The sequence below is a fragment of the Semicossyphus pulcher genome, unplaced genomic scaffold (genome assembly GCF_022749685.1).
Source record: "Semicossyphus pulcher isolate SPU_LCO1_2020_fin unplaced genomic scaffold, fSemPul1.0.p SCAF_23, whole genome shotgun sequence".
In the NCBI taxonomy this organism is placed as follows: Eukaryota; Metazoa; Chordata; class Actinopteri; order Labriformes; family Labridae; genus Semicossyphus; species Semicossyphus pulcher.
The window spans coordinates 7,299,446-7,327,286 of NW_027211697.1; the positions used below are offsets into that span (position 1 = coordinate 7,299,446).

The following is a 27,841-nucleotide window of genomic DNA, read 5'->3' on the forward strand; positions in this document are numbered from 1 at the left end:
AGAAGGGGAAATAACCATGATATTTTAAAAATAACCATGTGTCAGTTCTTAAAAAGCTGTTGCTGAGCTGAACTAATCTTGAACGTGGAAAAAAACCTTTTCCAATGGCCAGCAGGAGGATATTTCTTCCCCCACATAACTTCAGTCTATTTATATCCCCACCCTGAGACTTATTTTTGACATTGTTTCTCCATAAGCCTTGTTATTACACTGCGACAGGTTGTTTCAACAGACTACTCAAATAACGGACTAAGCGATCATAGCTTGTTGGCAGCATAACTTCAATCAAAAGACCATCTGAAGTGCAACTATGTCATCATCAGCAGAATCTCCTCTGAGATCCTTGCGTTATTCAGGCTGTTTACTCTGATCTGCACAGATACAATCCCTTATATGTAAATTAAATTAGCTCTATCCGAGGTGGGGTGTTTATTTGAGAACTGGCAATGTGCACGACCGACACAAGACGGCATTACACGGGATATGCCTTTGGGAGCTGAGGTATTAACACTTAATTCTGAGGTCAAGATGAGGTAGCCTTAAAGAAACATAGGAGGGGCCTAAGACCCTGCCTTGTCATCAAAGCCTTGTAAAAAATAATGGCCACCAGACGTGCTCATCTTGAGGATGACCTCTCCTGTCCAATTTGTGGACATATTCTTAGCCAGCCTGTGGTGCTCACATGCAGGCATAGATTCTGTAAATCCTGTCTGAATGACAGCTGGGGGGCACAGGGCGGTGGGGATTCACACTACTGTCCTCTTTGCTGGCGCCGTTCCTCCATGGATCAGATGGTGGTGAACTCTGTGCTGGAGAAATCCTGCGAGTCCTTCAAGACGGACAGAAGCAAGAATGACCCAGAGGCTTGTAAAGAGCATGGAGAGACGCTCACATTGTTCTGTTTGGAGGATTTGGAGCCAATCTGCGTTGTGTGTGGGAATGCAGCCACACACAAAGGGCACAAGCTCTACCCCATTGGGGAAGGTGCCCTAGACTGTAAGGTAGGCAAGTTAAAGTCATGGGGTTGATTTTACATTGGTAGCACAGATATAATGTTTGTTGTTGAAGTATCTGTCGCAGTGTTTGGATGCTGATTAAATGTATTCCTTTTAAACTAGTAAATAAGGTGAATTAGGTTTAATTTAAATGAGATAATGATTAACTTGACTGGTTATTTTGCAAATTAAATTTGAGAGGCTTTCCATAATTTCATGTATGTTTTTTAACATTAATTTCCCTCTACCGTTGTGCCACCCTAAGCCTGGTATTCTGATATGTGTGAAGGTGTTTGGCAGCGTTCATTAACATTCTATTTATAGATTTATATTTTTGGTGTGCTGTTGCCATTGGGGTCCCGAAAGGACTGAAACTCGACACCCTCAAGGTTTCTGTGATGATCATTCTACACTCAACCTCCTCAGCCTTGAGTAGTAATATGACATGAATCTGTTGGTTGCATCATTGTGTCCCTGTCTTCTAAGTTTCATGAGCTAAATGCTGCTTATGCTACCAGGGCACTAGATCTTTCCATGGGTTTGTCCCTTTAATTCGATGCTGCTGGGAAGAATACTGCTATGGAAGAGTATGTGGCAGCTGAAAGCCCCACATTGTACTGAGAGCTTGGCCAGCTGCCAGACTGACCTTGTTTTCAAGTGTTGATACCCTGTTACTGACTTTGTAGGAGGAACTGAAGAGTGCGCTGCTGCCTTTTAAAGAGAAGCTGCAGCTGTACAAGAAGGCGAAAATGGCCTGTGAGGAAATGGCAGAACATGTCAAGGTACGGTCAGTTCCAACAATACAACTTTGAACATAATGTGTGGAAGCCGGGGTACCCGCAAATCATATTTCTTTCCAGAACCAGGCTGAACACACTGAGACACAGATCAAAGAGGAATTCGAAGCCCTTCACAGTTTCCTGAGAGAGCAGGAGGCTGCCAGGCTGTCTGCTTTAAAGGCCGAGGAAGAGGAGAAGAACCTGATGATTAACCAGAGGATTGAAGAGATGAGCAATGAAATGATGTCTATCTCCAACATCATCAGATTAGCGGAGCAGGAGATGAACTCTAAAGATATCCCATTTCTTAAGGTAGATACGCCTGTGGATAAGACTGTTGCCTCAGACATTTCAAAAAGCCAGTCTTAACCAGAAACTTGCTTCCTTTAGCATCACGTGGTAACATTTGTTCTCTTCATTTCTTTTCCAGAACTACAAGGAAACAATCAGGAGGTAAGTGTTACAATCACAGCTAGACTCCTTTTAAGCTTTTTTTTTTGTTTTTATAGCACAATATAGTTCTACATACACAATTCTCAACAACTAACCTCTGGAATATGTTTTCAGAACCTGGCGAACTTCACTGGACCCACAAATGATTTCTGGTGCTCTGATTGATGTGGGCAAGCACTTAGGCTCTCTGAAACATAAAATTTGGGACAAAATGAAGAGTATAATCAAATATAGTGAGTCCCTGAAAAAATAACTAGTTGTGATTTACATGATCAGCTCTTTTTCAGCCACTAATGTAACAATACCTGTTTTTTTTTCTGTTTAGATCCTGTGATTCTGGATCCCAACACAGCGGCTAGCTGCTTCATCATCTCAGAGGATCTCACAGTTGTGCAGAACTCTACCCAGATCTTCAAACTACCAGACAACCCTGAGCGCTTTGACATCAGTGCTGAAATGCTGGCTGCGGAGGGCTATACGTCTGGACGCCACAGCTGGGATGTTGAGGTGAAGGACAACACTTACTGGGTGGTGGGAATAGCCAGCGAGACCATCAACAGGAAGGGCAAGCACATTCTGACACCAGCAGAGGGATTCTGGACTATAAGGTTTCGCAATGGAGAGCATAAGGCCTGCACTGCCCCATGGGAGCCGCTGAACATGACTAAGAAGCCAGATGTAATTAGAATAGTTCTGGACATGGACAGAGGCAAGGTGGCCTTCTACGACCCCAGAGAGAGGCAACCTCTCTACACCTTCACAGGTGTCATCACACCCAGAGCCTTTCCCTACTTCTGCACTGCATGCAAAGAGCATCCACTGAAAGTCCTCCCCACAAGGATATTATTGTCAATGGACTACTGATTCACAAAGGACACATCTAACAGTGTTTGTATGAAATCCACTGAAAGAAATGAAGGGCCGCTGATGCTTCAGAAGGTTTGATTATTATTTTTGAAAGAGATGCCAGTGATGAACTACAGCACTACAATTCTCATTTTTTTTAATGAATGACACCAAACAAAAACACATGTTTTAAAATATTTAATTTGAGTTACAAGAAAAAAATGTAGTCTGGATGATGAGAAATTGTAAATAGCTTTACATTGTTTAACACCTATATATTACAACTTGAACATAAAATGACAGTCACTATGTGTGACTCAGTTTTGCATGACACAAAGTCACTACTTCCACAATCTCTTGAGCTTCTTTCCAAATAAACAGAAACACATATCTTTAGCTTCATGAAAGGCACATACAGTAACAGCTTTTGTGTATCCGTAAACCCAAGCCACTAATGCTCAGAGGTTCAGATACGGTGAGTGAGATAAGTTTGTATTAAAAAAAAGATCCTATGGTTAGTGTTTACATATAGTTGCCACATATACTGAATGTTAAAGTCTGGTCTCTCAGCCACGTCCAACACACAGCAGTAACTCCATAGCTTCACACTCTAGTATTGCTTAAACCTACATAGAACTAGTCTCGCAGCATTCTTCAAATACGGGTTATACCTTGTAACAGTTTTCCATGATACTGTCCCTTGCTGTCCTAACCTACTAATTGTAACATGTATGCTTTTTAAAACGGGTTGTGATACCCACTCTTTGTGCGGTACTGCTCAAAGGCTGTTTGAGGTGCTTCTTTATCAATTTAAAAAAAGTGATTAAAAGTAAATAAATGCCTTCACATAATGTTCTGGTGTGTTACTCATACAGTGTTAAAACTTCATCTTTAACAATGCTCTGCCTATGTAAGTAGTCCTCTCAACTCTTGTTCCCTGAACGGGTCAAATGCAGGCAGGTGGAGCACCGTGACTGACTGATCCCAACATCAGCTTATGCGTTATCCTCTCTCACCCAAGACTATCCTGCTATAGCCTCCATGTCATAGAGACATTCTTCCCTCAGCTATAGCGGTGTATAGCTCCTCGTCTACGACCTCATAATGTGCAGCTCTATTGTTCAGGAAGTAGATCTGGTCCGTGGTGAGACGGGGGTCGTATCCCTCCCTCTGCAGCCTGGTTTTCTGGATTTTAAATGTACCTACGCAGGAATGTAGAAGAACATAAAATAGATTGTGATATATAATGATATGAAATATACTACTAGTCAAAAGTTTGGACACATTTTCTCATACAAGTGAATGGGAAAGTGTGTCCAAACTTTTGACTGGTAGTGTACACTGTGATGGTTAACATTTTTATGAACTTAGTTTACCTGTGGTGTCCACTTGTGGGGAGATTCGCAGGAACACAGGGCGAGCATATGGAGGAAGAGCTCGCTGGACTTTCTGCAGGAAATCATTGGAGTCAAAACTCCCTGTAGTGTCAGCAATGGCAGCCATGCCTGCCTTACCTTCCACACCTGGGATGACAGTTGAAGATTAATGTCAAATACTGAGAAGTGTTTTGACGTTCATGAACGATCCAAATTCTTTTGAACGGGTCTTTGGTGCGAACGACGGGAACCGAGTCATAGGTGAGAGCCTCTCTTTTTATAGTTGTGTCACCACAGCGTAGTGCGGACAGCGAGCAATATTATAACCCTCCACCAAGTTTGTTGTTTTTTTGTTGACATCTCTGTAGCCATACAGTGTTGTATCATAAATTATTGGCAAATCAGTGACGATTAATTGTTTCTACGTCTTTCTTTTAAATTGTAAAAGAGCAGAATTTTAAGTATGTCTGTGTGTTGACACGGCAGAAAATAGTGCAGGCAGGTTCGCGAGTCTGAAAAAAACAAAACGATGAGCTCTTCTTTTGAATGGCTCATAAAATCCGGCTCCCTTCAAAGAGCTGTAATTCCCAGAGTACAGTCAAAAGCAATATGCACAAAAGAAAAACAGTTATAGTCCCAATGTAACACCCAAATCAATAAGAACACAAAGTTAATCACCTGGCACTGCCACACCATACACAGCCACATCGGTCTGATCCAGAAGACTGCTGAGGGTTCCCTCCACCTCAGTGGTGGAGACATTTTCTCCTCTCCAGCGGAATGTGTCTCCACCGCGGTCACGAAAGTACATATAGCCCAGGTCATCCATCACCAACACGTCGCCTAGGGTAAACAACATAGCAAGGAAATACTTGACAATCTTGTGTGAAAAAAACTTGTTGAGTCAGAGTATGGATAAAGAACAATATATACATACTACTCCTACTGAGCACAGACAAAGGAAGCAAGGCAAGCGGACGTGCCTTTAAAGATACTGTTAAATGAGCACTGCACACTGTGTTGAATATTATGATGCAATAACAGCAATATAAATATGTTTCTGACAAGATTGCTTACCTGATATATATGCAGAATCATTTTTCTTAAAGACATTATGAGCGATCTTCTTCCTTGTAGCGTCCTGGTTAGCATAGCCATCAAAGCGCCGTAATGGGTCCTGCTGGTTGATACGACCCACCAGAAGCCCTGGCTCCCCTGCAAGACACGGTACAGGCTGAAGTTTCGGAGGATAAACAAAATTATTTAACTACATCTTGCAAAGTCTTTAGCGAGTAGCATAAGTATTAGTTACCAGGGCGGCACGGCATACAGAGGCCCCGGCTGTCACGAACGAGCTCCATGCTGTCCTCATCCACCCTCACCAAACGGATCGGGTAAACGTAGGGGAGAATGCGACTGTTGAATCCACACGCTCCCACCTGGCAGGACAGATTTAAACTATAATCCAATTCACATTTTATCAGTGAAAACACAAGAAACACTGTGACTGCTAACCTTTCCATCCATGTTGGCAATGCTACAGTTGCACTCGGTCGCTCCATAGAACTCGCCAATCTGCTTCACCCCAAAGCGTTCTGTGAAGGCCTCCCACACGCTGGGGCGCAACCCGTTTCCCACTGCCAGCCGAACTTTGTGGCCTTTTTCTGATGGCCTTTCTGGCTGAGACAAGAGGTAGCGGCAGATTTCCCCGATGTACTGCACCACCTATGATGGGAAAGCAGTCTTGTTATTCTGCTAGTACTTGTTCAAAATTAATCTTTCATAGTTATTGATTTTAGAAAATATGGCACTTCTCAATATTTTCCAAGCATTAGCTCTTACAGTGCAGTTGTGCTTAATGCAATCTTCCCAGAAGCGGCTGGCAGAGAATTTCTTCTTCACTACCACGGTGAGACCGTGGATCAGACACTGACCCACTCCCATGATGTTACCTGGAAAGAAGAGAAGCTAACACTTTGGTTATTCAAACCTAAAGCTGAAAACGTTAGTCATAGAGCGCTGTAGGCTACAGCTACATACCTGCTGAGTGATAGAGAGGCAGGCAGTCATAGATGATGTCATCCGTGCGCATGCCAAAGGCAAAAAACCCAAAGGCAGCGATTCTGTAGTAACTGTAGAAACAGAGGGGAGATTCTCAGACATCTATCATACACCGTGCAGAACTGAGTTTCTGTACCTGTGAGGAACTTACCGACTGTGAACCACAATGGCAGCCTTGGGCAGCCCTGTGGTGCCAGAGGTGTAAATATAAAATAGACGGTCTGCAGAAGAGAACACAATAGAGCATTACAATCACACACTGGCAGTCTGACATCAATACAGACGTCTTCACAGTGTTTGAGTCACTGCTGGAATGCCATCACTGAACACAAAGAATGACAGAACAGCAAATACAGTCATTGTATTCAATCAACCTCATGTTTTCCTGAGCAAATCTGATGCCAGTTTCTTAGAGTATATAGGCTGTCTTATATAGGTTATATCTTATATAGGTCTCTGGCTCACATCTTTAATCACTGGCTTACATGTTCATTCTTCTATAACAGATTCATTCAGGGAAATGATTTGGTATTAGGACACTGCAAATCTCAATTACTCATTGATACTTACTCCAGACAGCCATCCAGATAAAAAGATCAATATGTTGTATATGATCAAACAAAAACTTATTCATAACTCTTAAAGTTCTGCACAATTAAGTATTCCCCTCATCAAGCTTGTGTTTTAAGGGGAAGCAATTCATTTCAGAAAATAGAGTAGAAAAAGTATGATACATACACCTTGTCAATATGGAGTCAAATAAAAAAAAGTCGTCAGCCAAACACAGTATAATGACAAAGTTTGAAAAGAGGAAACTATTCATTAATATACAGATCAAGTCTTAAATTGAGTCAGAGTTCAGTTCAGTGATAAAGTACTCACCGTTCATGCCTTTTGCGGGAACACAAGGTGAAGGGGGATGTCTAGACGCCGAGGCTAAAAGTGGGTCAAGAGGTCGAGCATCCAGACGAGCCAGATGTTCTGCGCTGAGATCTCCTGTACAGAAGCGCACCATGGACTGGCTGAAGGATGAACTGACCTCCGACATGGCTGACATTTAATAAGAGTAACAAGACAAACATGGGAATAGAGGATAAAAGTTAGGTTACAATAAGAAAATACAGAACATGCATAACTAATATGTTGGGGAAATTAAATAAATGTCGACAAAATGAACCTTCATCAAGTGATACTTTCAGTATGATGTGTAATTATTTAGAAGTTTATATCTGAAGCTATGATGCCTTTAAAACAGACTAATTAAAACATCCAGGACCAGGGGGTGGCATGAAGACAAGAGCAACGTCAATGGGATCACAATGTGACCACATGACACATTGGAGACACAGTAGTTATCAATGTTGGTGCACACAAAAAATAAAAATTTCAGCGTGCCACCAGAGGACGAAATGTTTACCACCACACATGATGTTACTCAAAAATGTTAGATCCGTTTTTTACGACTTTTGCTGAATGATATTCTAAATACCAGATTAGAAAAGTCCTGCAATACTGCATTTTACAACATACATCTTCATTAACACAGATTTAAAACCTAAATGTTACTTTCTAGAGCAGCTTCTGTTGTTTAACACATTCTCACCATCAGCAAGCTCAGCTCCGAACACGATGGCTCGTGACCCTGACACTCCAATGCAGTGCAGGAGGGAGTCATGGCGGAGGTTGAAGTTGATGAGTGCAGCCTCGACCCCAACCTTAGACAAGCCCAGCCAAAGTGCCACCTGTAACGGCCTGCTTTCCATGAAGAGGGCCACCACATCCCCAGAGACCCATCCTTGATCTCTTGCCCAATGGGCTACTGCATTAGACAGCTCATCCAGCTGGGTGAAGGTCCAGGTTTCCCCTGTGGCTTCATAGATCAGAGCTGGTTTATTTGGGTGGAGTTTTACAGTCTTGGCGAATATGGAAGGGATGTTACCTCCATTGCGCATGTAGCGCCATAAAGCCAGCTTCACTCTCAACAGCACATACAGACCACTGTTGAAGGTCAGTGGAGGAAGACAAGGAGAAATGAGTTAAGATGAAGACCCACAACAAACATAAGCAGAAAAACATTTAGACATTTTCAACTCACTTGAGGTCTCTCTTGGCAGTTCGTGCTGCAATGTAGAAGTATTTCCAGCTTTTAGTGCCCAGATATACCCCAAGGCCTGCTGCCAGACTCCAGGACCAGGACACCCCGAAGAGACGCAGCAGTCCCATGGAACCCAGAGAGGCTGAGACACTCGCCGCATTGTGCATTCTTGTCATGGAGAAATGGAGAAAGAAGGGCTTTTATGTTGGGATTGGCATCAGTGGAAGCCTAAATGGATTTTTTCTCCGGAAGTTGAATTACTGTATCGCAGGCTGGTACACACCGGAAACTTTTTAGTCATTTTTATAGGCTGAAATAAGTCTATAAAATTCCTGAGCAGTGATAACGTTATCAATCAGTCAGCAGCACATAAACATACAACACCCAATGTCACATACGATATTATCGACAATTTAAGCAGAACATCCATATCCATGCATTGCAAACAACTTACCTACGAGTCAATAGACTGAAGCGATGTCACCTTTCACCCGATAACCCCGCCGCTAGACACAAGTTGTTGGTAACTTTCACGGAAACAATTAAGAATTCAAAATCTTCCTCCGGATGTTGAAAGCTTCGAGGAGATACACGATGAACTGTTTTAAACAAAACTTGTAGTTTCTAAGTGTTACAACTGTTTAACAATTAACTGCTAGTCAGCACGTCGTTGTTTAGTAGGCTGATAAACTGTCTACATTTAAACGAGATTTGGAAATATGTCAGACGTACGTTAGCGAGTCCTGTAGCTCAATATAAACGAGGGAGATTTAAATATTAGTGCCGAACATAAAAAAGTGGCCGAAATTTGAAAGAGAGTAATGAAGAGCAGAGCGGGTCAGGCTACTTTCTGTACTCCATATTGAATAGAGTCATAGCCGAAGAAGCACCGCCCAGCTCTGGTGTGAGCTTCCTCCAGCAGCTCAGACATTGGTTGAACTTGATGCTTGTCAAGCTTTTCTCAATTTTGATTGGACGAAATAAAGCCCGCCCAATTCGCCAACCACTAGATTTGCAGGTGGCTGCTATTGATAGTAGCACCGGCTTAGACTACTAACTAAATGTTGTGAACTGTAGTGAAAGTCTGTGTCCGTCCCTCATTCACTACGGTGTCTTCCTAACTCTTGCATTGCTGAATCTAAACCTCATCAAGCGCTGTTGAAAATACTATAATATATGGCAACATGGCAACGTTTACATATTACATTTTCACAACACACATTAAAGAAACAATTTATTTCAGTCTTTTTCAGAAAAAAGTTCAACAAGAATATGGTCATTGCAGACTGAAGGCCTGCCTGTGTGTCTCTGCATATGAGCTATTTTCTGTCACTGTAGGTCTCTGTGTGTAGAAAGCACAGCAAACTCTGAAAAGAACTGCCCTCCTCAGCAGGATGTACACCCAAGGGTCCAAGATCTGATTCCAGGAGGCCATGCGTAAACCCAGAAGAATGAACCCATCCCTCTCATGGACTGAGGCTCTGGAGTTTTGGTTGAACTGTAGTGCAAGAATGTGGATCTGTAATGAGAAGAACAAAATCCGCTATTATTTTATTATCAACACTATTATTAAAATACCTTTTCAGTTTGTGTGCAAATGGAAGGTAGTTCTCTAATCTAAAAGAGAAGTACTCACAAGAAAAGGACTCCAGCATACACAGGAAACCACTGTGATCACCGCCAGTTGCACCATCATCTCCAGATCCAACGAACAAAACAAGGAGGAAGATGATGCAGACGATGAGTGACGAGTACAGTGAGTTGCTGATTTTGTTTTAACAGTGTGGGACTTTATTCTGGCCTTCAGCAATGCCAGACCGCTCAGTATGTTGCAGAGAAGGGACAGAGTGAGAGCAGTGAGGCCCAGACAGGAGAAGATCAGGGCTAGATTGGTGTCAGCTTTAGACTGTGATCCATGGATAGGCAAGAAACACCACGTTCCTGGAGACTGGGTAGTGTAAGTCCCCACAGCAAATAAAGGTAGCACTGCCAGAAAAAGAGAAAGAGAGGATAGAAAAAATACAACTCGCACCATGTGAGCCAATGTGATCATAGCAGCATGAAAAAAGGGCTGGGTGATGGCGACACAGCGCTCTACTGCCATAGCACAACCAAACAGCAAAGGGCATAAGCCAAAAAACACCATACTTGCCCCAAAGATCTGACAGAATGCCTTGGTGGGCTTCTCTCCCTGTATTTTATACCTCTGACTCACGTGCATATACAAAGCAAAGGCACCTGGGATCACATGACCTCCCAGGTCAGCCAAAAGCAAAGCCACTGTTAACAGCAGAAATGGTGCTTTTGATCGGCGGCGGAATCGGACTCTGGAATTTGCCAGGATGCCCAGAGCTGTGAGGTTAGAGATGGCGCCAAATGTCATAGTGAAGCAGGACATCCCTAAACTTGAGGATCTGACCGGTGGCCCAGTGCTGCTGTTTGACCAGGAACTCGATGTTTCAGATAAGTTGATCTTCAGGTTCTGGTGAAAGATGGATGGCGCAGGAGAGGTAGAAAATAAAATCATGAGTAGAGATGGTGTCCTCATCTTCAGTGTCATCTACAGGGAAAAACAGGCATATTAATAATACTTCCATTAGATCATACCAAGAGACTGAATGATTTTTTAAGCTAAACGTATCACGTAATTCTGCTGCCTTACATGTGTCAGAAGTAAGTCATAAACAGCAGGACAGCTGAGAGGTCTGAAATGCAAAGTTTTGTATTGATTATTATAATACATGCCTTAAGAGGCCACCTAACGATCCATTAACAGAAGTGGTCTGCCAATGGCACTTGGGATTTATGTTTTAATTAGTTAAATTAGTTATTAACTACTACTGCCAAGGCAATAATAAAGAGGAGTGGATTTAACTGTGCCAAAGTGTTTTTAGTCTCTACCTCATGCATCATGCAGGCACATGCTCACAGGGTGCTTGCTTTGAATACATGCAAAGAGCCTTCAAATGCAACAACAAAAAGGGAATATTTCAATGATCGAGCAGGGTTATTTGTCCTTACTACATGGGGAAATCACAGATGGAGGAACGATTTGTATTAAGAAACTTGACAAAGGCTCAGGCCAGGTTGAAATTCTGAAAATATTGTGGTTGCACCTGCAGCCAAGTGTATGCCCTCACACTTTTAACGACATTTACCGGCACATTGGTACGGAAATAAAGAACTTATGTCATTTCACGCTGCTTATATTTGGACAATTTGCACAAGATGCCCTCAGAGCACATATCTTCCACCATTTCTTTCAGATCTTTTACCTGCAAAGACTCCCTTGCTCTTTTATCTTTCACACTCTATAAAAACTTATCCTTATCCCATGCTTTCCTACATGATTATTGCTTGATTCACTTGATTCTGTCTACTATTACTTTGCTTTTGGCTGACCTGTCAAAAAAATCATCGGTATGCCTCACTTTGTCTGTCTCTAATGCAAACAGAGAACTTGAGTTTTAAAATAGAGGATATGTTATAACTTGGAATCCCTTTTATTTTGATAATCACACTTTTAAAAGCTTTAAATAAAACCTTTAAACAGCGTATAAAAATGTATTATTTTAAACAGCACATTTCGGCCTTGTCCTTGTTTTGCAACCTGATATTTAAGGTCAGGAAACTTTAATCTTTAGCATATGCTAATTTGCATGTGCAATTTCTATATTCTTGTGATACATCACACAGTAAACAGGCTTGATATTTGCAACAGGATGGTTAATGGATGACCTCTCTGCACAATGATTTTTATCTCAGGGACTCTCTGAGGTACGTGGGTGGAAATCTATGAAGTCCCCTCCACTGACAAAAGTTTCCACAAGGTCATTGACAGGTCATTATGTAAGAAGACAAGTGCAATCATAAACTGCAGCTTAATTTGATCTCTGTAATAGAGCGTGACCAACAATATCCTTTGGATCTCATACGTGTCTGATTTGTTAGGAACCTCTTACTTGGAGCTGCTTAGAAAAAGAAGTTTATCCCTTTGTCGGAACCAGTAACTCACAGCTGATCACGTTCTCCTTTGTCATCATCCATAGTCTTTTTCCTTCTTTCTTTTTTGTACAATAAATTTGTTTTTGCTCTGTTTTTCTGCTCTCCCTCTTTGCGCACCTACTCAGAGAGAAGCAACTTCCCTGGAGAGGGTGAGGAATTGACCAAGGCTGTGCATGTTAAAAAGGAAACCAGTCTTTCAGGATTAGGAGGATGATTTCACTGACAAAACTCTTGTCAGCCATGATGTTAGTTACTATAAAGATTCTACTTACACCTACTGAGTCTAGTGTGAAACGTCAAGGCTGTTTCTCTGAATCCCTTGTTTAATTCTTTGTCCCTTTGACTCCTCAGACCCCTCATTGATGATAAGAATACATTAAAAGTAAGACATGTTTAAAGATCACAAGCTCTCCTACAGATATGCACCTCTTACAGACATGCACTAGTCTAACCCTTTATAATTTATTTCAGCTTGCTCCACAAAAAGAATGTGTTTAGTATGAAGAAATACACATTTAAATCATGATAAATAATAAATGAAACATACCTTTAGATGACTCCAGATGCAAGTGTTCGTGATGGCTCAGAATAAATGAGAGAGGGCAAATATGTCCATCTTGGTTATCGCCGTTCACCATTGCTTGCTCTTGTCCTCCTCCCTTGCTTTTCCTCTGCCTTTCTGACACTATCTCTTTCTCTCAAGTCCGGCTGTCTCTGTGTCTCTAGAGGGCTCGGAAGCTATTTTATCTGCACTCACTGGACCTGCACTTTCCTTCCTCCTTCCCCCTCTGAGAGCATATTCCTTCCATCTCTTCATCTCCTCTGCTGATCCTTTGAACCAGCAGGGGTTCCAGCCATCACTTTCAGTCCGTCATATTGATCCAGTGCTAACTGAGTAGCTATAGTTGGCCTCACTGAAAGCACTATTCCTTGATAACAACGGGTACTGATGATTATCACTCACTGCGGCTGATGTAAACATGAGCACAGACTCAGACATTAGAGGAGTTTTAATGAGCTTGCTGATAATTTGATGCCTCGCGGGTTTCCGCTTCACTGTGGGAATCCTGTTTGGAAGCTTAAGACACTCTGATCTCACACTGAACATCTTCATAGGAAATATTTTGGAATATTTTAGATTAAAAAACATTTTCACTCCCCAATGCTTGTAAATGTTAAGAAGGAAAACTGTGTTTAATCTGCACTGAAGCAATATCACACTCAAGGTCATGATGTTGTACTGAATATCAGCACAGCTGTGATTTGGTCGTAGACACGAGGCCGCAGGCCTTGAGTGTGGTATTGCTTTTATACAACAGTTATACAAGCAGCAAATCATTCTACTTTTTAAAGTAGTAAAGAGTATTCCTCAACAACAGACTATTTTTTGCTCAACCAGCTCAACTAGTTCTACAACTTAACTGAAACTGTACTGTTGTTGCCAACCCAAACATTCTGCTGCACTCTGTGTCTGCAGGTTACAACAGATCAACTGTTTTCCTCATGTACATTTATCTGTTTGTTTTAATTTATCATCAACCAGTGAAGTAAGAGTCTGCTGTGTGTGTTTCAGATGCATGATCAGTGTAAACCAATGACTGGTGTAAACATACATGGTCTGCTGTAATGTTAATTCATGGTATTCAGAACACCTGGCTGAGGATGAGTGATACACAGAGTGAAAAGTCCCAGTGATGTTGTTCTCTATATCAGCACTCAAAGAATGCCTCTTATCCAATCAGATTACTTGGTGGGAACTAACTGTTGTATAATCATCTGTTATACTGTAAAATGAATGATGAAAATGGTCAAAATGAAGTACCAATGTTAAGACTTTTTTATAAGATAAGACAAGATAATCCTTTGAGATGATCATAACTGTTTGTCACGTAAACAGGACAACAGAGAAGATCATCTTCTATTTCCTCTCTAAGTACTGCTTCTACCTTTAAAGTGTTCCAGCAGTAAGCAAGTTTCATAACTCTGAGCGTCACACAGGAATGAAGAAAACATTTTACAAGTACTTTTTTTTTACTCTTTAACAAAACTAACTCAATATTTCTGGGCGTTGACATAAAATACATTAAAGAAATATATGCATTCATCCTTCAGCCGTTCAAAACCAATATAATATATATTTTGTAAATCAAGAATATGAGTTGGATTACTTTCACAATGAGGTAGCCTACACATGAGGTACATCAGAATATTTATTAAATTCAAAACTTCCAGCAGATGCAAAAATATATATATATAACACTTAAAGACAGTAAAAACACAGTTATAAATAATTTACACAGTGAAAGGCATACAATGAATAAAATGAAAATTGAGAACATGAAACAAAAGATCATTATTAAACTTGTGCTAAAACCAGTGTTAAAACAGTACTAAGAGTCTAACAGACAAACATAAGAAAAGTGACACATGAAATTTCAAGTTTTTAAAAATTATATTCCCTAAACTCTGTAAAAGAAAACTATTTTCAAATATTTAGAAACGATATGTTAGACATGTTACAGCATGCTGAATGGAGCAGGATAGCAGTCACTCACTGTAATACATATTAAATTGCACAGCAGTATACACATACTTACATTTATTCTTCTGTCTCACAGTTTTTATACTTACACTCTTTGTTGGTCACATTTAGATAATATCAATTTCTGATATTGTTGACAACATATACAGAGAAAGTCTGCCATTGACTGATCTCCCTAATATCATTTTTTCCAACAAATATAAATGGATCTTCTTTAAACCTTTGCAGAACTAGTTAAATAAATTGCCATTTATGATATTCCAATAGTAAGTGATGGCATAAGGCACACTATGGACTTTAATCAAGGATCATCTTTAATACTTTACTTAAATACCACAACATTGACTTTTTGGGGATAGTCTGCATCACTGATGAATGTCATCCCTCATTTCCAAGGAAATGCTTATTTTGTAATAAATTATAATACATATTCCAGTTCCATTTCTATATCTTAAACTACTTTAAAACAACATAAAGCTAAAGAAATAGTATTTACAATATTTTGCAGTAAAGTCATCTGGTGCATTGGCTGCATATGGCAGGGCAGTAGTTGGCTGTGATGAGTGGACCCTGCTCCCACGTGACTGTGCAGCTCCTCAGACGTGAGACTCTCCGGTGTCGTGGCTCTTGGATGCCTGAGGAACACAGGGGGGAGACACAATTCAATCTTCTGCCTCGACTGAGCTTTGATTAATGAGGACAGACTCCTTTGTCACCAAGATACAAAACGCTTCACCTCATACATCCAATAATACCTTGTCATCATACTTTTCAAAGGTTTACACTTTTGACCCACAAAGCTTTAATAAGCGTTTAGTCCTATAAGTTATAGAAATATACATATATGGCTCTAAACACATGATATATTTCATCCTGATAAATTAAGAGGAAGTGGAACGTAAAATTATTTGATTCCACTTGAATCAGAGACACAATAGAAATCACATCTTACTGGAGTTTTGCTGGAGCTGGAGGAGCTGAAATTGGAGTAGCTCTTCTTCCTGGGTGCACAGCATTTGGCCAGAATGTTTCTATACTCGTCCCTCACCTAAAATCAGAATAAAAAAATGAGTATTGCCACCAAAAAAAAAAGCAGCAGAGCTTGTTCTTTATTTCTAAGAGGATTGTGACCGACCTGTTTAGAAAACAGACAGTGCATGACGAAGAGCATGACCCCCTGAAAGCTGCCAAAGATTGTGAACAGGTAGGACATTGCGATTGTGCGCTCCTCAAACTGGAAACATCCAAAGATCCACATGGTGCCCAAAACACACAGCTGAGCCACTGCAGTGATGGTGAACACCCTGCAGGGGGCAACGAAGACACATAGAGGTCAAATCTGAGGAACTTAATCACAACATTATATTTACACAGATGTTGTGGGCGAGTGTTTGCTCACTTTATTTTCTGCAGACTGTCCAGGTCAGGGTTTAGACTTGAGAACTTCACCGCCAACTTCCACACAGTGATGAGAAAGAAGAATATGTTTATCTGAAAGACAACAGAGGTTTTTTAAAAAACAGTGAAGACAATATTAACCCCTTTTCATCTAATAATTATCTTCTTACTCACAATGATGATGAGACAGGCAGGGCCGAAGAAACTCCAAATGAAGTTCACGTCTAACCAACAACTGCAAGGCAAATTTAGAGTTAACAGAGCAGACTGGGCGGACAGGTATTCATTCAAATTAGAATAGCATCAGCATAGAGGGATCTTACTATTTCTCAGTGCCATATCCCTTGGGGTTAGCTGAGGCCGAGATAGCGACGATTACAGCTGGGACTCCATAGCCGCCTGCCAACATGTAGAGGGTTTTGAAGCTGGTGTTAAAGACCAGGACCACCATCCTGAAGAGTTGTATGCCCTCCAGGCACATCCAGCAAAATGCGGCCAGGTAGAAGAAATGCAGAAACCCTGCAACCACTCCACAGCCAACCTAACACGGAGAGGAGTTAAAGTGGGGGAAAAATAAATAAGTGCTGAATCAATCTTAAGCCGCAATTTAAATACTTCCCCTGTCATATATTTAAAGGTTTCTGAAATGTTACCGCGCTCATCTTGGCAGTGCAGACATTTTAACTCTCATTAGTATTTACCGGGTTCTCTGTGCGAGTGATGCCTGAGAGGAAGATAATGTTGGCGAGGAAGAGGCTGATGCAGAGGTGCAGGTGAATGGTTGTTCTCGTGCTGTGGATGGAGCGGATCAACCAGAACGTCAGGATGCAGATGAGCAGGCAGATAAGTGACAGGGACAGACCCACCCATGTGATCAGCTGCAGCTCAAACGTGTGCTGTTTAAAGAGAGAGAGAGAAAAGTTACATTACAGAACACAGAAAATAAAGGGTCATGATTTGTGTTGTATTATCAACAGAGAGTTTGTACCTCAATGTCATAGAGCGCCATGAGCACTGCAAAGCTGCTCAGGTGATTGCAGGAGCACACGGTGTAATCAGGATTGGACTCCACCACACTGCAGCCGTGATCAGACCACCTCCCTCCTTCCAATGAGGAGTTCCAGAACACACACCTGTGGCTGGATTTTTTTCGCTGTGAAACAACGTAGAGGTCACGCACAATATAGATGTCATGTCTTCTAGTAAGTATATAAATATAGTCCTTAATAGCGAACTATGTGCTACCTTTTCCAGGTGGTTAAAAGTTAACTTGACTGGCTCTTTGAGATGGCTCGTGTCTGTGTTGCTGACAGAAACAGTCACCACTTGGGAGTTGATCTTAAATTCTCCGTCTGCTTGTCCGCTGAGGGAGTCATTTACCAGGTTTGCATAGCTCAGCAAGGACGCTGCTGTAAAACCTTTCACAATCACAGCGGGAGAACATTGGATTTAATGGACACCCAAGTCTTTACTGAAAGTAGTTACACATGGGTGAATTACAGTCATGATCATTACCAGGGTAAGAGGACGGATCTCCAGCAGCTGTCTCCATCTGGATGTCCAGACTTGCTTGCATAGATGATAATGTCAGAGGTCTTTGGGGTAAGTAAGCACCTTTGTGCAACCACAGCTGCAGCTCTGGAACCAGATTAAAAACACAACAACTTTTAAAAAAAATCATCTTTATATCTGTTTTTCTGTTCTCTGTCTGTCAGTATAGAAAACTATAATGTAACATCTGAAGAAGTTTAAACCTCTTGAGGAAACACATTGTCTTTGAGCTTTGTCTAAATTGTACATATCTTTTTGAGTGTTGATGATTATCAATGTGTTCAGTTATAATTAACTAGGGATGCATGATATATACGATTTGCCGATTTACGGTATACCAATATTTTCCAACCCTGTTTGCCGATTGTCGATTTCGATACCGATATATTAGGCTCATGTTTTTTTCCACCTAATTGCAGAGAGCATCAAGTGTCCCCTGTAGTGAAATTGATATCATGCCTACTCTTATTGTTGTGGCCAAAAACTGCCATAAAGCTGACATCTTGCACCCTTCTTTACGCTTGACAGAAGGTACAAAAGGTCATGTGTCTGATCACTCACATTTCTGAGTGCACCTGAATGCAGCATCCCCCCGAAACATGGCAGTGGAGACATGCCCGGACTTGTTCACTGCACCTACTACGGAGACATCAGTGAGCTCCGACGGACTCTTGTGTGTGCATGCATGAATATCTAAATTAGTTTTGCACTGATGTTTATGTTACTCTCTGTTAGCGTCAGCTTTGGCTGCGAGTGTATTTTCGTTGTGTTTGATGTCCAGTAAAATGACGAGAATGTGGGCTAACTGTTAGCTAGTTAAAAGTTGTGAAAGTTGTTTAACTTCTATTTATTGGCTCAAGTTAATGTCGTAGCATTACATCAAGCTTTTTTAGGGAATCATAATTAATTCATTAATTATTAATTCATAATTAAATAAAGTGTTATTGGGGGGAAATATTGGCAGAAAAATGTGCCGATATGTCAATTTCAAGCCATAATCTGCAGATACCGCTAACGTGCCGATAATATCGTGCATCCATATATTAACCTGTGTGAAGAGAAGATGTATTTGTCCCCGGGGGCCTCATCAAAGGTGCTATGAGCTTCAGTGTGTTTTCCACCAAGTCCAGAAAGATGGAGACTTTCCTGTTATCCTTGAAGGCTCCACTAGACAAGAGCTCGTCGATGGCAGACAGCAGTCTCTGCAGCCACAGGAGGGGAGGGGGCGAGAGGAGGGGGGCGACATGAGCATGTGAGGGGAGAAACAGGAGACAGTCTGAGGCAGACTCTCAGGCTGCATACCGCCTCAGGTCAACATAAACAGTCTACAAAGTTGTTCAGAGGCATCTGAAAGCCATGTGACTGAGCCTGGAGGAGGCAGAACTTCCTGTTTCTTCGGTAGTTGTGAAGAACTGGAGGATTTTTTACATAATCACACTGCATTTCAATGACTTTATGTGAAAGAATACCTCTAGTAAGCCCTCTGCGTCCAGCACTGTTGGATTCTCACTTTTTGTAAGCTCCGGGCAGCTTTTATTCAACTGCTTCACCAGATCATGGGCAGCGTGAAATGTCTAGGAAAGCAATTTGACAGGAGTGAAACAGAAGCACGAGGCAGTAGAAATATGTATTGAACTCTTCTAAGAAACTCGATAAGAGTTCCTGGTGTGGTATTACCTCACTCAGATAGCTGATATCGTTGAAGACATCACAGTTTAACGCTGGGGAAACAGGAAGTTTTGTTTCATTAAATGTGCTTGCTGATGACTAAAGCACTCACATTATGATCATGTTTGGTTTAGTCTTATTTATATGTTGGGGAAAGTTGAGCACTGCTGTGTTCTTACCAGTGCAGCGAGAGCGTTTATTGCCGTAGTTAGTATACCCTGCATGGCAGGCACAGTAGTGGCCACGGGAATCATGATGGCAGGTTCCACTTCCACAGATTGTCTTATCAATGATACATATGTCTAAATAGAAACCAATCAGGGAGAGGAAAATGGTTACATGGTGTGTTGCAGTCCTTGCTAATGGAACATTAAATATCCTGCTCCATTCGTAGGTTTGTAAAGATAATGCAGAAATCCCGCGCATGCACAGGGAGAACATGCAAACTTCACCCAGAAATGCCCTCTATGTCCTAACTGGGATTCTAACTAAGACTCTTCAGACTGTGAGGCCACAGTGCTGACCACAGCACCGCCGTGCAGCCTGCATTCAGATGTAAACTACACATTTATGTCGACTCCTTAAAAATGTGTCAGTAAGCAAACTTTACTGCAAATAACTGTATTTTTCAGTCTTCATATTCAGAATAGACACAGTGATAGCTACCCAGTGTGTTAAAGCATCTTGCATTGTGACCACAAACTGTGCCCCCCTGACATTCATCAATATCTGCATGAGGAGGGAGAAGCGGAAGTGCTGATCAGCGTCTTACCTTTGCATGTGGGTGTGTCAACAGTGCCAAGACGTTTAGTTCCAGTTGAAATGAATCCATCTTCACAAGTGCAGGAATAATATGGACTTGCATTTGTACATGTGGTGTTAGCTCCACAGATGTTTTTGTTGTCGAAGCACTCATTGATATCTTAAATCAAAAGATGGAATTTCAGGACTTTTATATTTTGATGAAGACTGCAGCTGTGAAATTACTGAATTAATATTCAAGATAACATACCTCGACATTTCTCAGATGTCTCAGGAGAAAAAGTCTTTTTTTTCGATTGTGTGAGGAAACCGTCATGACATTCGCATTCAACACTGCCAATTGTGTTGTTACAGTGTGCATTCAATCCACATGGCTTATCAATACATTCATCTACATCTTAATGAAGAAAACAGGGATATCACTTAAAAGTTCAATCAGAGATGGTTTGATTTCACATAAATCAAGCCATCACAAACTTTTACTTTCTAGTTTCCAAATGCAAAGCTGAGCCATCTATGACAGGTGCCATAATAATACACAAGTTTACGGTATTATTTTTTTAAGTAAGGTTTGCATTTTATACCTACGCACGGATCTTTGTCCTTTCCCTTTTCTTTATTCTTCCGATATCCTTCTGGACAGCCTGACAGGACTGCAGGGAGGGAGAGGTGCAGAGCTGAAAAGCAAGCAAGCGACTGTCAGTCACAATTCATCACTTCTGAACATCTGTTAAAATGCAACGCCTGTGCTTAACTCCTCTCTAAAACTCATTCTAAGATATTTCACTGCAGCTGTGGGGACAGTAAAGGTCCAGTTTGATCACAGAAATAACTCCGGGTTGCGAGTTTTAAAAAGGCTCTGCAGTGAAGGTAGATTCCCTCATTCTCTGCTCTCATTTCCTCAAATTGTTCCAAAAGCATCTGCGCCATATTTCAAAATAACACATGGTCTTCTGGACAACTCCGCTTCCTATGTGTGAGGAAACGTCGGATGGCACAGCATAAGCACAAAACAGCATTACATTCTCTGGCTGTAAGAGTGCAGAGTCAGTCCTCTGTGGCGGCCTAAATGGCACCAGATGGCTGTAATGTGGAAACAGGAAGAAAGAGTCCCCTCACACTATTTACCATTAGTGGTTTATAAAGTAAAATTAATTCATTATAATCCTAAAAAGAAGGAACTCATTTCTTATAAGGGGTCAGTTCGTCCAATCACAGATAGCGGTATCTGCCCACGCAACATTAATGTTGACTCAGAAAGTGGCTGTGTGAGTTCGGATGTTCCAGTTGTTTTTAGATTTAGTCAAACAAAATAAAATATCAAAATATTGTAACCCATGGCAACACCTGCTGTTTCTGCTTTTGAAAGAAGATGTGTCACAGTGTGGTTACTATCAGGCAACCAATAATGTGGGCGCTGTGCGGTGAGGTCATAGTGTATAAATATCTCTTTAAAGCAGAACAGAGGTCATCTGTGCAGTGCACGGATATCGGGCTGCTGTGGCTACTCTGAATGTATTTCAAAGCCACATTTTTTCGAGAGTGCAATACTGTGATCATTTTGTTAGTTTGACTTCACATAAGATTTGGTCTCATTTAAAAGTTGTCAAACAGGCTAAAAAACATTTTAGAAACATATTAGATAGAATTGTGCCCATTGAGTCTTTTACAATAATTGTATTAATTTATCTTAATCATTTAAAATGTCTTTGTAAAACACTTTTGACTCAAGTTGTGTTACACTGGTATTAACTTTGCTTTGCAACACTTAAGTTGACTTAAAGTATAAGAACATTTCATTCTAAACTTATTGCACGGAATCATATTTTGTCTACAAAGTCATCGTACATTTGAACTTCCACAGAACACATACAGAGATATAAATACCCATTCTACCCAAATGTGAATGCTTCTGCAGCTTGTTAGTTTCCCTCCTTGAAACAGAACATTTTGAAACTTCCTCAGCATTGGATTTTCCGCCCCAACTTTTCTGCTCAAATGGATGACAGATGTGACTCACCCAGTATCAGGAGGATCCACCTGCCCGCCATGGTGGAGATGGAGACACTGTCCAAAGGAAAGCTTTCTCTGCTCTTCTTGTCTCTTGCTTTTGGTTTTCTCTTTTCTTCTTTTCTCTTTTTAAAAACGCTCCTGGTTGTTTCAGTTAAAATAAGGATGCTACACTAAATGCTGATGCAGGCAAAATAAAACATATATATATATAATGCTGGTATCAGTGGTCTCTCAGCTTATATAACTATCTGCCTTTGCCGTCTCCGTCTCTGTCTCCCCTTTGAGTTTTCATTGGCAAGAGGTGACATGCTGAGCTGATGGGTTTTGCTGCTGAGGGGTTCCTCTCTCTCTCTCTCTTTCATGCTCCCTCTCTCTCTTCCTCTCAGAGTCACGCCTCTGACACAGACGTTTGTAGGGGAGCTACTTTCCAGGCACTTCTGCTCTTGATTGGGAGGGGTTACACTGAAAGGAAATGACTGTACCAGCTCACTCAACTCTGCTTCCATGACAACTACGTGTTGCTAAACAGTGGGTTTTTTTCACAGATAGTTTTAGTCTCTTTCAGTATCTGTCTGTCTCTGTATCTGTCCATCTGTCCTCTCTGTTGGTTAGTGGTCAGTAGCAGTTTCATTGTTGAAGTCCTGCTGGTGTGTATGCACGCCCATAAGTTGGGCTTTAACACATAGCCTGCTAACTATGGTGTTGACATATATACAGCTTTTAGCTCTGAGTGCGGGTCTGCTGGAGACAATGTAACAATGGTGACAAAGTTGAGCTTCATTTGGAAAGTAGTGAGAAAAAAACAGATGAATATACTGTGTATACAGTATATGTTACAGACTCCCTAGAACAGGGTACTTTTTGTTAATATGTGAGCAGAGGATGCACGTCATGGAAAAGTGTTGGGCAAACTGCTTCTAACCAAGTATCTTATCATAAGTTTAGATGCTTGTCAGTGATGCATCAGGACACCTTCATTTCCTTTTTTTCACGTTTGATTTTCAATTCCCCTGCGTCACAAGCTGCTCTCCTACTTCTGCAGACTTGTAGGGTTTGTGCACATGCGCGGGCTGTACTCGCCGAGCATTGAAAATCTGAGGAAATTCAGACATGCTGGAAGCATTTATAAGTGCAACTATATATATAACAAAGCTAATTGTTACGTTTTCACCAAGTGGCAAGGTCAGTTTGGGGTCTGAACACACTGTGCCCAGGCTCACTGACAGGCGGCATCGTTATTACGTAACGTCACACTTCTAAACAATGAGGCGGGCTTTGGGCCTTGAGGGCCTGGGGGACTTGGAGGTAGCAGACAGACGGTCTTCAGGGACTGGCAGTGTGCAGCTGTGATAGGGAGCAAGCTCACAGAGGGACTTGGACATGTACTGACATTAGCATGACCTGTGAAAAAACCCTGCCTTCAATAGGCCTTTAGGTGTTTCAGTTATTTTATATGCGCCAGAAATGACTCATTTGTTCCACAAGTGACGTAGTTATCAGAAGCTTTTCCACGCTCCACAGTTGTTATTTTAAGCAGTAGTTCTAAAGTATTCAACTAAATAGGAGTAATAGGATAAGTTTTAAGATATAGATGGAAACTTTTTAAACAACTGAACCTCAATAAGTTCCTTCAAACAAATTACTATCAAACAAACATGAACCAACATATGGTGACCACATTTTTTAATAGTATTCAGTCCTCAGTCTCTTTTGGGCGTTCCAGTAGTTGGCTGTGGTCGACATTAGCGGACGAGTCTCTGACACACTCTAGATTAAAAGGCAGAACTAGAAGACAGGAAATGTGTTGCATTAAAATGTGACTGTGAATGACAGGAAACTTATATCTACTGCAGAAATCACAGAAGTGGAAACATGAGCTGATGCACCATGGGGGCTTTTTCCGTGAAACATATTGACTTACATAACATGGAGGCGGATGTAAGGTTGGGGCTGATTTTCAGCTTGTGCCCAAAGTATGTGTTTAAATGTTATTAAATAATCCAGATAAAATAAGAGTTTACATTATTGTAAGAAATTATAAAGGAGATATCTAGTCATTGATAGGTCATAAGGCCCACACGTAGAATCCACATTATGGTCAATGTCAGTCTGTGTGTGACATATTAATGTAAGAAATGAGCTTGAATCCTTACAAGGAGTGTTTAGTTCAGAAGCCAAACATCACCTCTGTACATAGTCCCTCTTAAAATAATCATTCTGACCTACTTCAGCTCGCTAACTGAACCATCACGTCTTCGCTACAGTTTAATTCTAGCTTCTTTTTCAAAGGGCGATTTCCAGCCAATATGATCGTGGCGAGCATCCAGCGCTTATCCTGATATCTCACAAGCCTCTTCCGGCCCGCACCAAGATAGTGTACATATAGAGATTTGTATGTTTTGTGTTAGCTGTGTTTGCTTTCTTTTCTTTTTCTTAAACAATAAGGAGGGACCCGAATGTGGCCCAGCTGTCTCAACAACTTCCTGACAAACCCTGAGCAAAAAGGTCAGAGTGGAGACGGAGCAGTCTGGTCACAGTTTCTGTCTCACACGGATGACTTGGACAAAGCCAATTTCAAATGTTCCATTTTTGCATCTTTGAATCTTTTCAAAGCCGCCACACTCATGACGTCATCCTCATGGCTTTTGCAGGGTGGAAAAAATCTGTCCTTCCACATACCAATTTTCTTAACCTGCAGATGTGACTTCAGTAATGGCTTTATTATGTTATAATGACTTTGTCTTGCAGCAGCAGTCATGGTCTTCCTTCAATGAAAACATATTTATAAAAGCTTGTTGAAATAATGTTTCAGAAACTGCTGTACGGCACAAACTGGACATTGTTTTCACTCTGCAGTGGGTGGCTGTTGGTGAAAATGCTGGTCTGTTAGTTTATGAACCACATGCGGGTGTTTCTGGCTCTGCTGTTAAATCTTGCCAGGGCTAGCTGTGCACGTTTTGTTTGGAGAAAAATGGCCTAAATAGTAAAATGAAGCCAAAATGTCTGAATTTTTTTCTTCTTTCTTTCTTTCTTTCTTTCTTTTCCAAGTGCGACTGCATCTGTTGGAAACTATAAAGTCAGTAAACCATAAAAACAGCTTTACCCTAAAAATTCCATTCCCCTTTCTTTCTTTTCTTTTCAAAGGGACCAGCAGCAGGAGGAAGGACCTTTGCTTTATATCTGCCTTAATTAGAATAAAGTGCAGAAAACCACAGCAACATTTTCCACAGGAGAGTGCCTTTAACATCAATCACCAATTACTGAGCATCTTAACATACATTAGGATTTGTGTAGCTGATTTAATCGGGTTAACTTCAAACCTTATTCCACATTTCCTCTGCATGATGGGTTGTGTTCGTTTCTCCCCCTTACTTTGGTGTTCCAGGTCATATTTGACCGGTCTGTTTTAACTGCTCTTACATTAACACAAAAAACATTAATCATCACCAAATTTTGTTTAATATCTTTTTAAGCTTTAAACAATGCCTCAGACTAGTGTTTAACATGGATAACTGCAGTGAATATACAAAGAATAGACATTGAAAATGTATTCCAAAATGCATCGATATAGTCTTCCATTTCTGAGACATCCTCCTCTATCTCAACTTCTATCTCCTCTTCACCTGGTTCAAAAATATGGTCCAATTGTTCATTCTGAAATGTGTGGTTCACGTGGGGGAATGTGTGGACGTGTATGGGGATGTTTTCCATCTGATGGATGAACATAATCTAGTGTTACCCATTCATTCACAATCAGAATCAGAATCGGGGTTTATTGCCAAGTAGGTTTGCACATACAAGGAATTTGTTTTGGGGATTTTGGTGCAGAACAATAAACACAGAACTAGAATAACAATAAGTAAAAGACTTAAATAGAATACGATAAGAAATAGGCAATAAGAATAAAAATATAAAAAGCAATACGTACAATACAAAATATGTACAACAGGTGTGATTAAAAACTGTACAGATGTCACGCTCACTGGTGCTGGAAAAGGAGAACCCAAAAGCACGACAATCAGGCAGGCAGGTTGAAAGGGAAGATCCGTTTATTCAGTCCAAAAAACAGGCAGAGTCAAAACCGGGAGATCAGTCAATCAGGCAAACAAATCCGACAAGGGGCAGGCAGGTATCCGAAGTCCAATAAGGCAAAAACAGGGTCAGCACTAGAAGGCAGAATAGAAAATACTGGAAAGCTTGGCAAAAATACACACAAGACAATCTGGCAGGGATCAAGTGAAAATGACTAGAATATATACTGAGGGACTAATGACCAAATGGACTGCAGGTGAGAAAATGGGCGGGGAAAACCAGGTGAGGGAAATGAGATGATTGCATGGCAGGGAAGAAAGGCAGGATCTGAAATGACAGGAGAGTTAGTGATAAGACATGAACCAAATAAGAAAAAAACAAACTAAGAGTTAGTGTAACTATGTTACAACAGATGTGCCTGATATTGAGCAGTGCAAAGAGCTTACAGTATAAATAAAAATAGTGCAGTGTACAGACAATATAAAGTCCAGTGTGCGTTAATGTAACGCATAGTCCGAATTAACCCCTCAGTCACTTAACACTTGTTGACGAGGCTGGCAGCAGAGGGGAAGAAACAGTTCTTGTGTCGGGAGATTTTGGTCCTGATGGAGCGCAGCCTCTTGCCAGAGGGGAGGGTCTCAAAGAGACTGTGTCCGGGGTGTGAGGGATCGGCCTCGACCTTAGGAGCCTGGAGGTGTTCAGGTCCTCGAGAGATGGCAGATTGCAGCCAATCACCCTCTCTGCAAAGCAGATGATACGCTGCAGCCTGTGCTTGTCCCTGGCAGTGGCAGCAGCGTACCAGACGGTGATGGAGCAGGTCAGGATGGACTCAACGATGGCGGTGTGGAAGTGCACCATCATTGTCTTTGGCAGGTTGAACCTCTTCAGCTGCCGTAGGAAGTACATCCTCTGCTGTCCCTTTTTGATGAAGGAGCCGATGTTCAGCTCCCACTTGAAGTCCTGGCTGATGATGGCCCCCAGGAAGCGGAGAGGCTCCAAGGTGGAAACAGTGGAGTCACTGATGGTGATGGGGGCGGGTGTGGCTGCTTTCTTCCTAAAATCCTCAACCATCTCATGTCCTTTGGCTGTCATTTTTGACCAGGAACCCCACAGGTGTTACAAAGTTGACTAAACCACTCGTCGACTAAATCGGTCAGATTTGACCCGAACATGACAGAGGGTTAAGTATATAAAACCTATGACTTTATAGAGGTTTTTGCTAAAATTACACATTTTATTATTGCAGGGCTGCATGGTGGTGCAGT

At 41.3% G+C, this 27,841-nt stretch overlaps 4 protein-coding genes across 7 annotated transcripts; 1 reads left to right on the top strand and 3 right to left on the bottom strand.

The window, feature by feature from the left end:
* Positions 1-599: 599 nt before the first annotated feature.
* trim35-13 (tripartite motif containing 35-13) lies at positions 600-3,918 on the top strand. The gene is made up of 6 exons (XM_069674823.1): positions 600-1,001; positions 1,682-1,777; positions 1,856-2,086; positions 2,205-2,227; positions 2,342-2,460; positions 2,553-3,918. Exons 1-6 carry the CDS (start codon positions 600-602, stop codon positions 3,089-3,091), a joined length of 1,410 nt encoding a protein of 469 aa, XP_069530924.1. The 3' UTR covers positions 3,092-3,918.
* Positions 3,263-9,455, bottom strand: slc27a1a (solute carrier family 27 member 1a). Of its 2 annotated transcripts, none has more exons than XM_069674818.1 (13): positions 9,064-9,455; positions 8,606-8,773; positions 8,114-8,508; positions 7,393-7,560; positions 6,662-6,731; positions 6,490-6,581; positions 6,292-6,401; positions 5,965-6,174; positions 5,762-5,888; positions 5,527-5,664; positions 5,128-5,292; positions 4,450-4,596; positions 3,263-4,275 (listed from the first exon to the last, which is right to left on the bottom strand). In XM_069674818.1, the coding sequence occupies exons 2-13, from the start codon at positions 8,770-8,772 to the stop codon at positions 4,118-4,120; spliced, it is 1,947 nt and encodes a 648-aa protein (XP_069530919.1). In that variant the 5' UTR covers position 8,773; positions 9,064-9,455; the 3' UTR covers positions 3,263-4,117. The 2 variants fall into 2 exon arrangements, with proteins under 2 accessions (XP_069530919.1, XP_069530918.1); XM_069674817.1 differs by having other exon boundaries at positions 9,060-9,455.
* Positions 9,456-9,598: 143 nt separating this feature from the next.
* On the bottom strand, positions 9,599-13,471 carry ptger1c (prostaglandin E receptor 1c (subtype EP1)). Of its 3 annotated transcripts, XM_069674827.1 has the most exons (4): positions 13,158-13,471; positions 11,268-11,310; positions 10,242-11,165; positions 9,599-10,124 (listed from the first exon to the last, which is right to left on the bottom strand). In XM_069674827.1, the coding sequence occupies exons 3-4, from the start codon at positions 11,163-11,165 to the stop codon at positions 9,882-9,884; spliced, it is 1,167 nt and encodes a 388-aa protein (XP_069530928.1). In that variant the 5' UTR covers positions 11,268-11,310; positions 13,158-13,471; the 3' UTR covers positions 9,599-9,881. The 3 variants fall into 3 exon arrangements, with proteins under 3 accessions (XP_069530928.1, XP_069530927.1, XP_069530929.1); XM_069674826.1 differs by lacking the exon at positions 11,268-11,310; XM_069674828.1 differs by lacking the exons at positions 11,268-11,310; positions 13,158-13,471 and adding an exon at positions 12,621-12,670.
* Positions 13,472-14,879: 1,408 nt separating this feature from the next.
* On the bottom strand, positions 14,880-22,582 carry LOC138603220 (adhesion G protein-coupled receptor E5). The gene is made up of 17 exons (XM_069674920.1): positions 22,552-22,582; positions 20,782-20,928; positions 20,542-20,691; positions 19,949-20,071; positions 19,779-19,822; positions 19,571-19,675; positions 19,150-19,303; positions 18,066-18,188; positions 17,796-17,968; positions 17,539-17,703; positions 17,252-17,446; positions 16,874-17,091; positions 16,725-16,785; positions 16,552-16,643; positions 16,288-16,456; positions 16,105-16,200; positions 14,880-15,787 (listed from the first exon to the last, which is right to left on the bottom strand). Exons 1-17 carry the CDS (start codon positions 22,580-22,582, stop codon positions 15,749-15,751), a joined length of 2,085 nt encoding a protein of 694 aa, XP_069531021.1. The 3' UTR covers positions 14,880-15,748.
* Positions 22,583-27,841: the final 5,259 nt, after the last annotated feature.

Bases quoted from the DNA above. Each gene is read 5' to 3' on its own strand.
- trim35-13 (XM_069674823.1), top strand. From the start codon at position 600: ATGGCCACCAGACGTGCTCATCTTGAGGATGACCTCTCCTGTCCAATT. The intron at 1,002-1,681 runs GTAGGCAAGTTA...CTGACTTTGTAG, and splicing joins AAGGTGCCCTAGACTGTAAG to GAGGAACTGAAGAGTGCGCT. The intron at 2,461-2,552 runs GTGAGTCCCTGA...TTTTCTGTTTAG, and splicing joins GAAGAGTATAATCAAATATA to ATCCTGTGATTCTGGATCCC.
- slc27a1a (XM_069674818.1), bottom strand. From the start codon at position 8,772: ATGCACAATGCGGCGAGTGTCTCAGCCTCTCTGGGTTCCATGGGACTG. The intron at 7,561-8,113 runs GTGAGAATGTGT...ATTAAATGTCAG, and splicing joins CGGAGCTGAGCTTGCTGATG to CCATGTCGGAGGTCAGTTCA. The intron at 6,175-6,291 runs GTAAGAGCTAAT...TTCCCATCATAG, and splicing joins GCATTAAGCACAACTGCACT to GTGGTGCAGTACATCGGGGA.
- LOC138603220 (XM_069674920.1), bottom strand. From the start codon at position 22,582: ATGGCGGGCAGGTGGATCCTCCTGATACTGG. The intron at 19,823-19,948 runs GTAAGAACACAG...CTGTTTCCCCAG, and splicing joins TAAACGCTCTCGCTGCACTG to CGTTAAACTGTGATGTCTTC. The intron at 16,457-16,551 runs GTGAGCAAACAC...TGCCCCCTGCAG, and splicing joins GACAGTCTGCAGAAAATAAA to GGTGTTCACCATCACTGCAG.
- ptger1c (XM_069674826.1), bottom strand. From the start codon at position 11,165: ATGACACTGAAGATGAGGACACCATCTCTACTCATGATTTTATTTTCT. The intron at 10,125-10,241 runs GTGAGTACTTCT...TTCTCATTACAG, and splicing joins TATGCTGGAGTCCTTTTCTT to ATCCACATTCTTGCACTACA.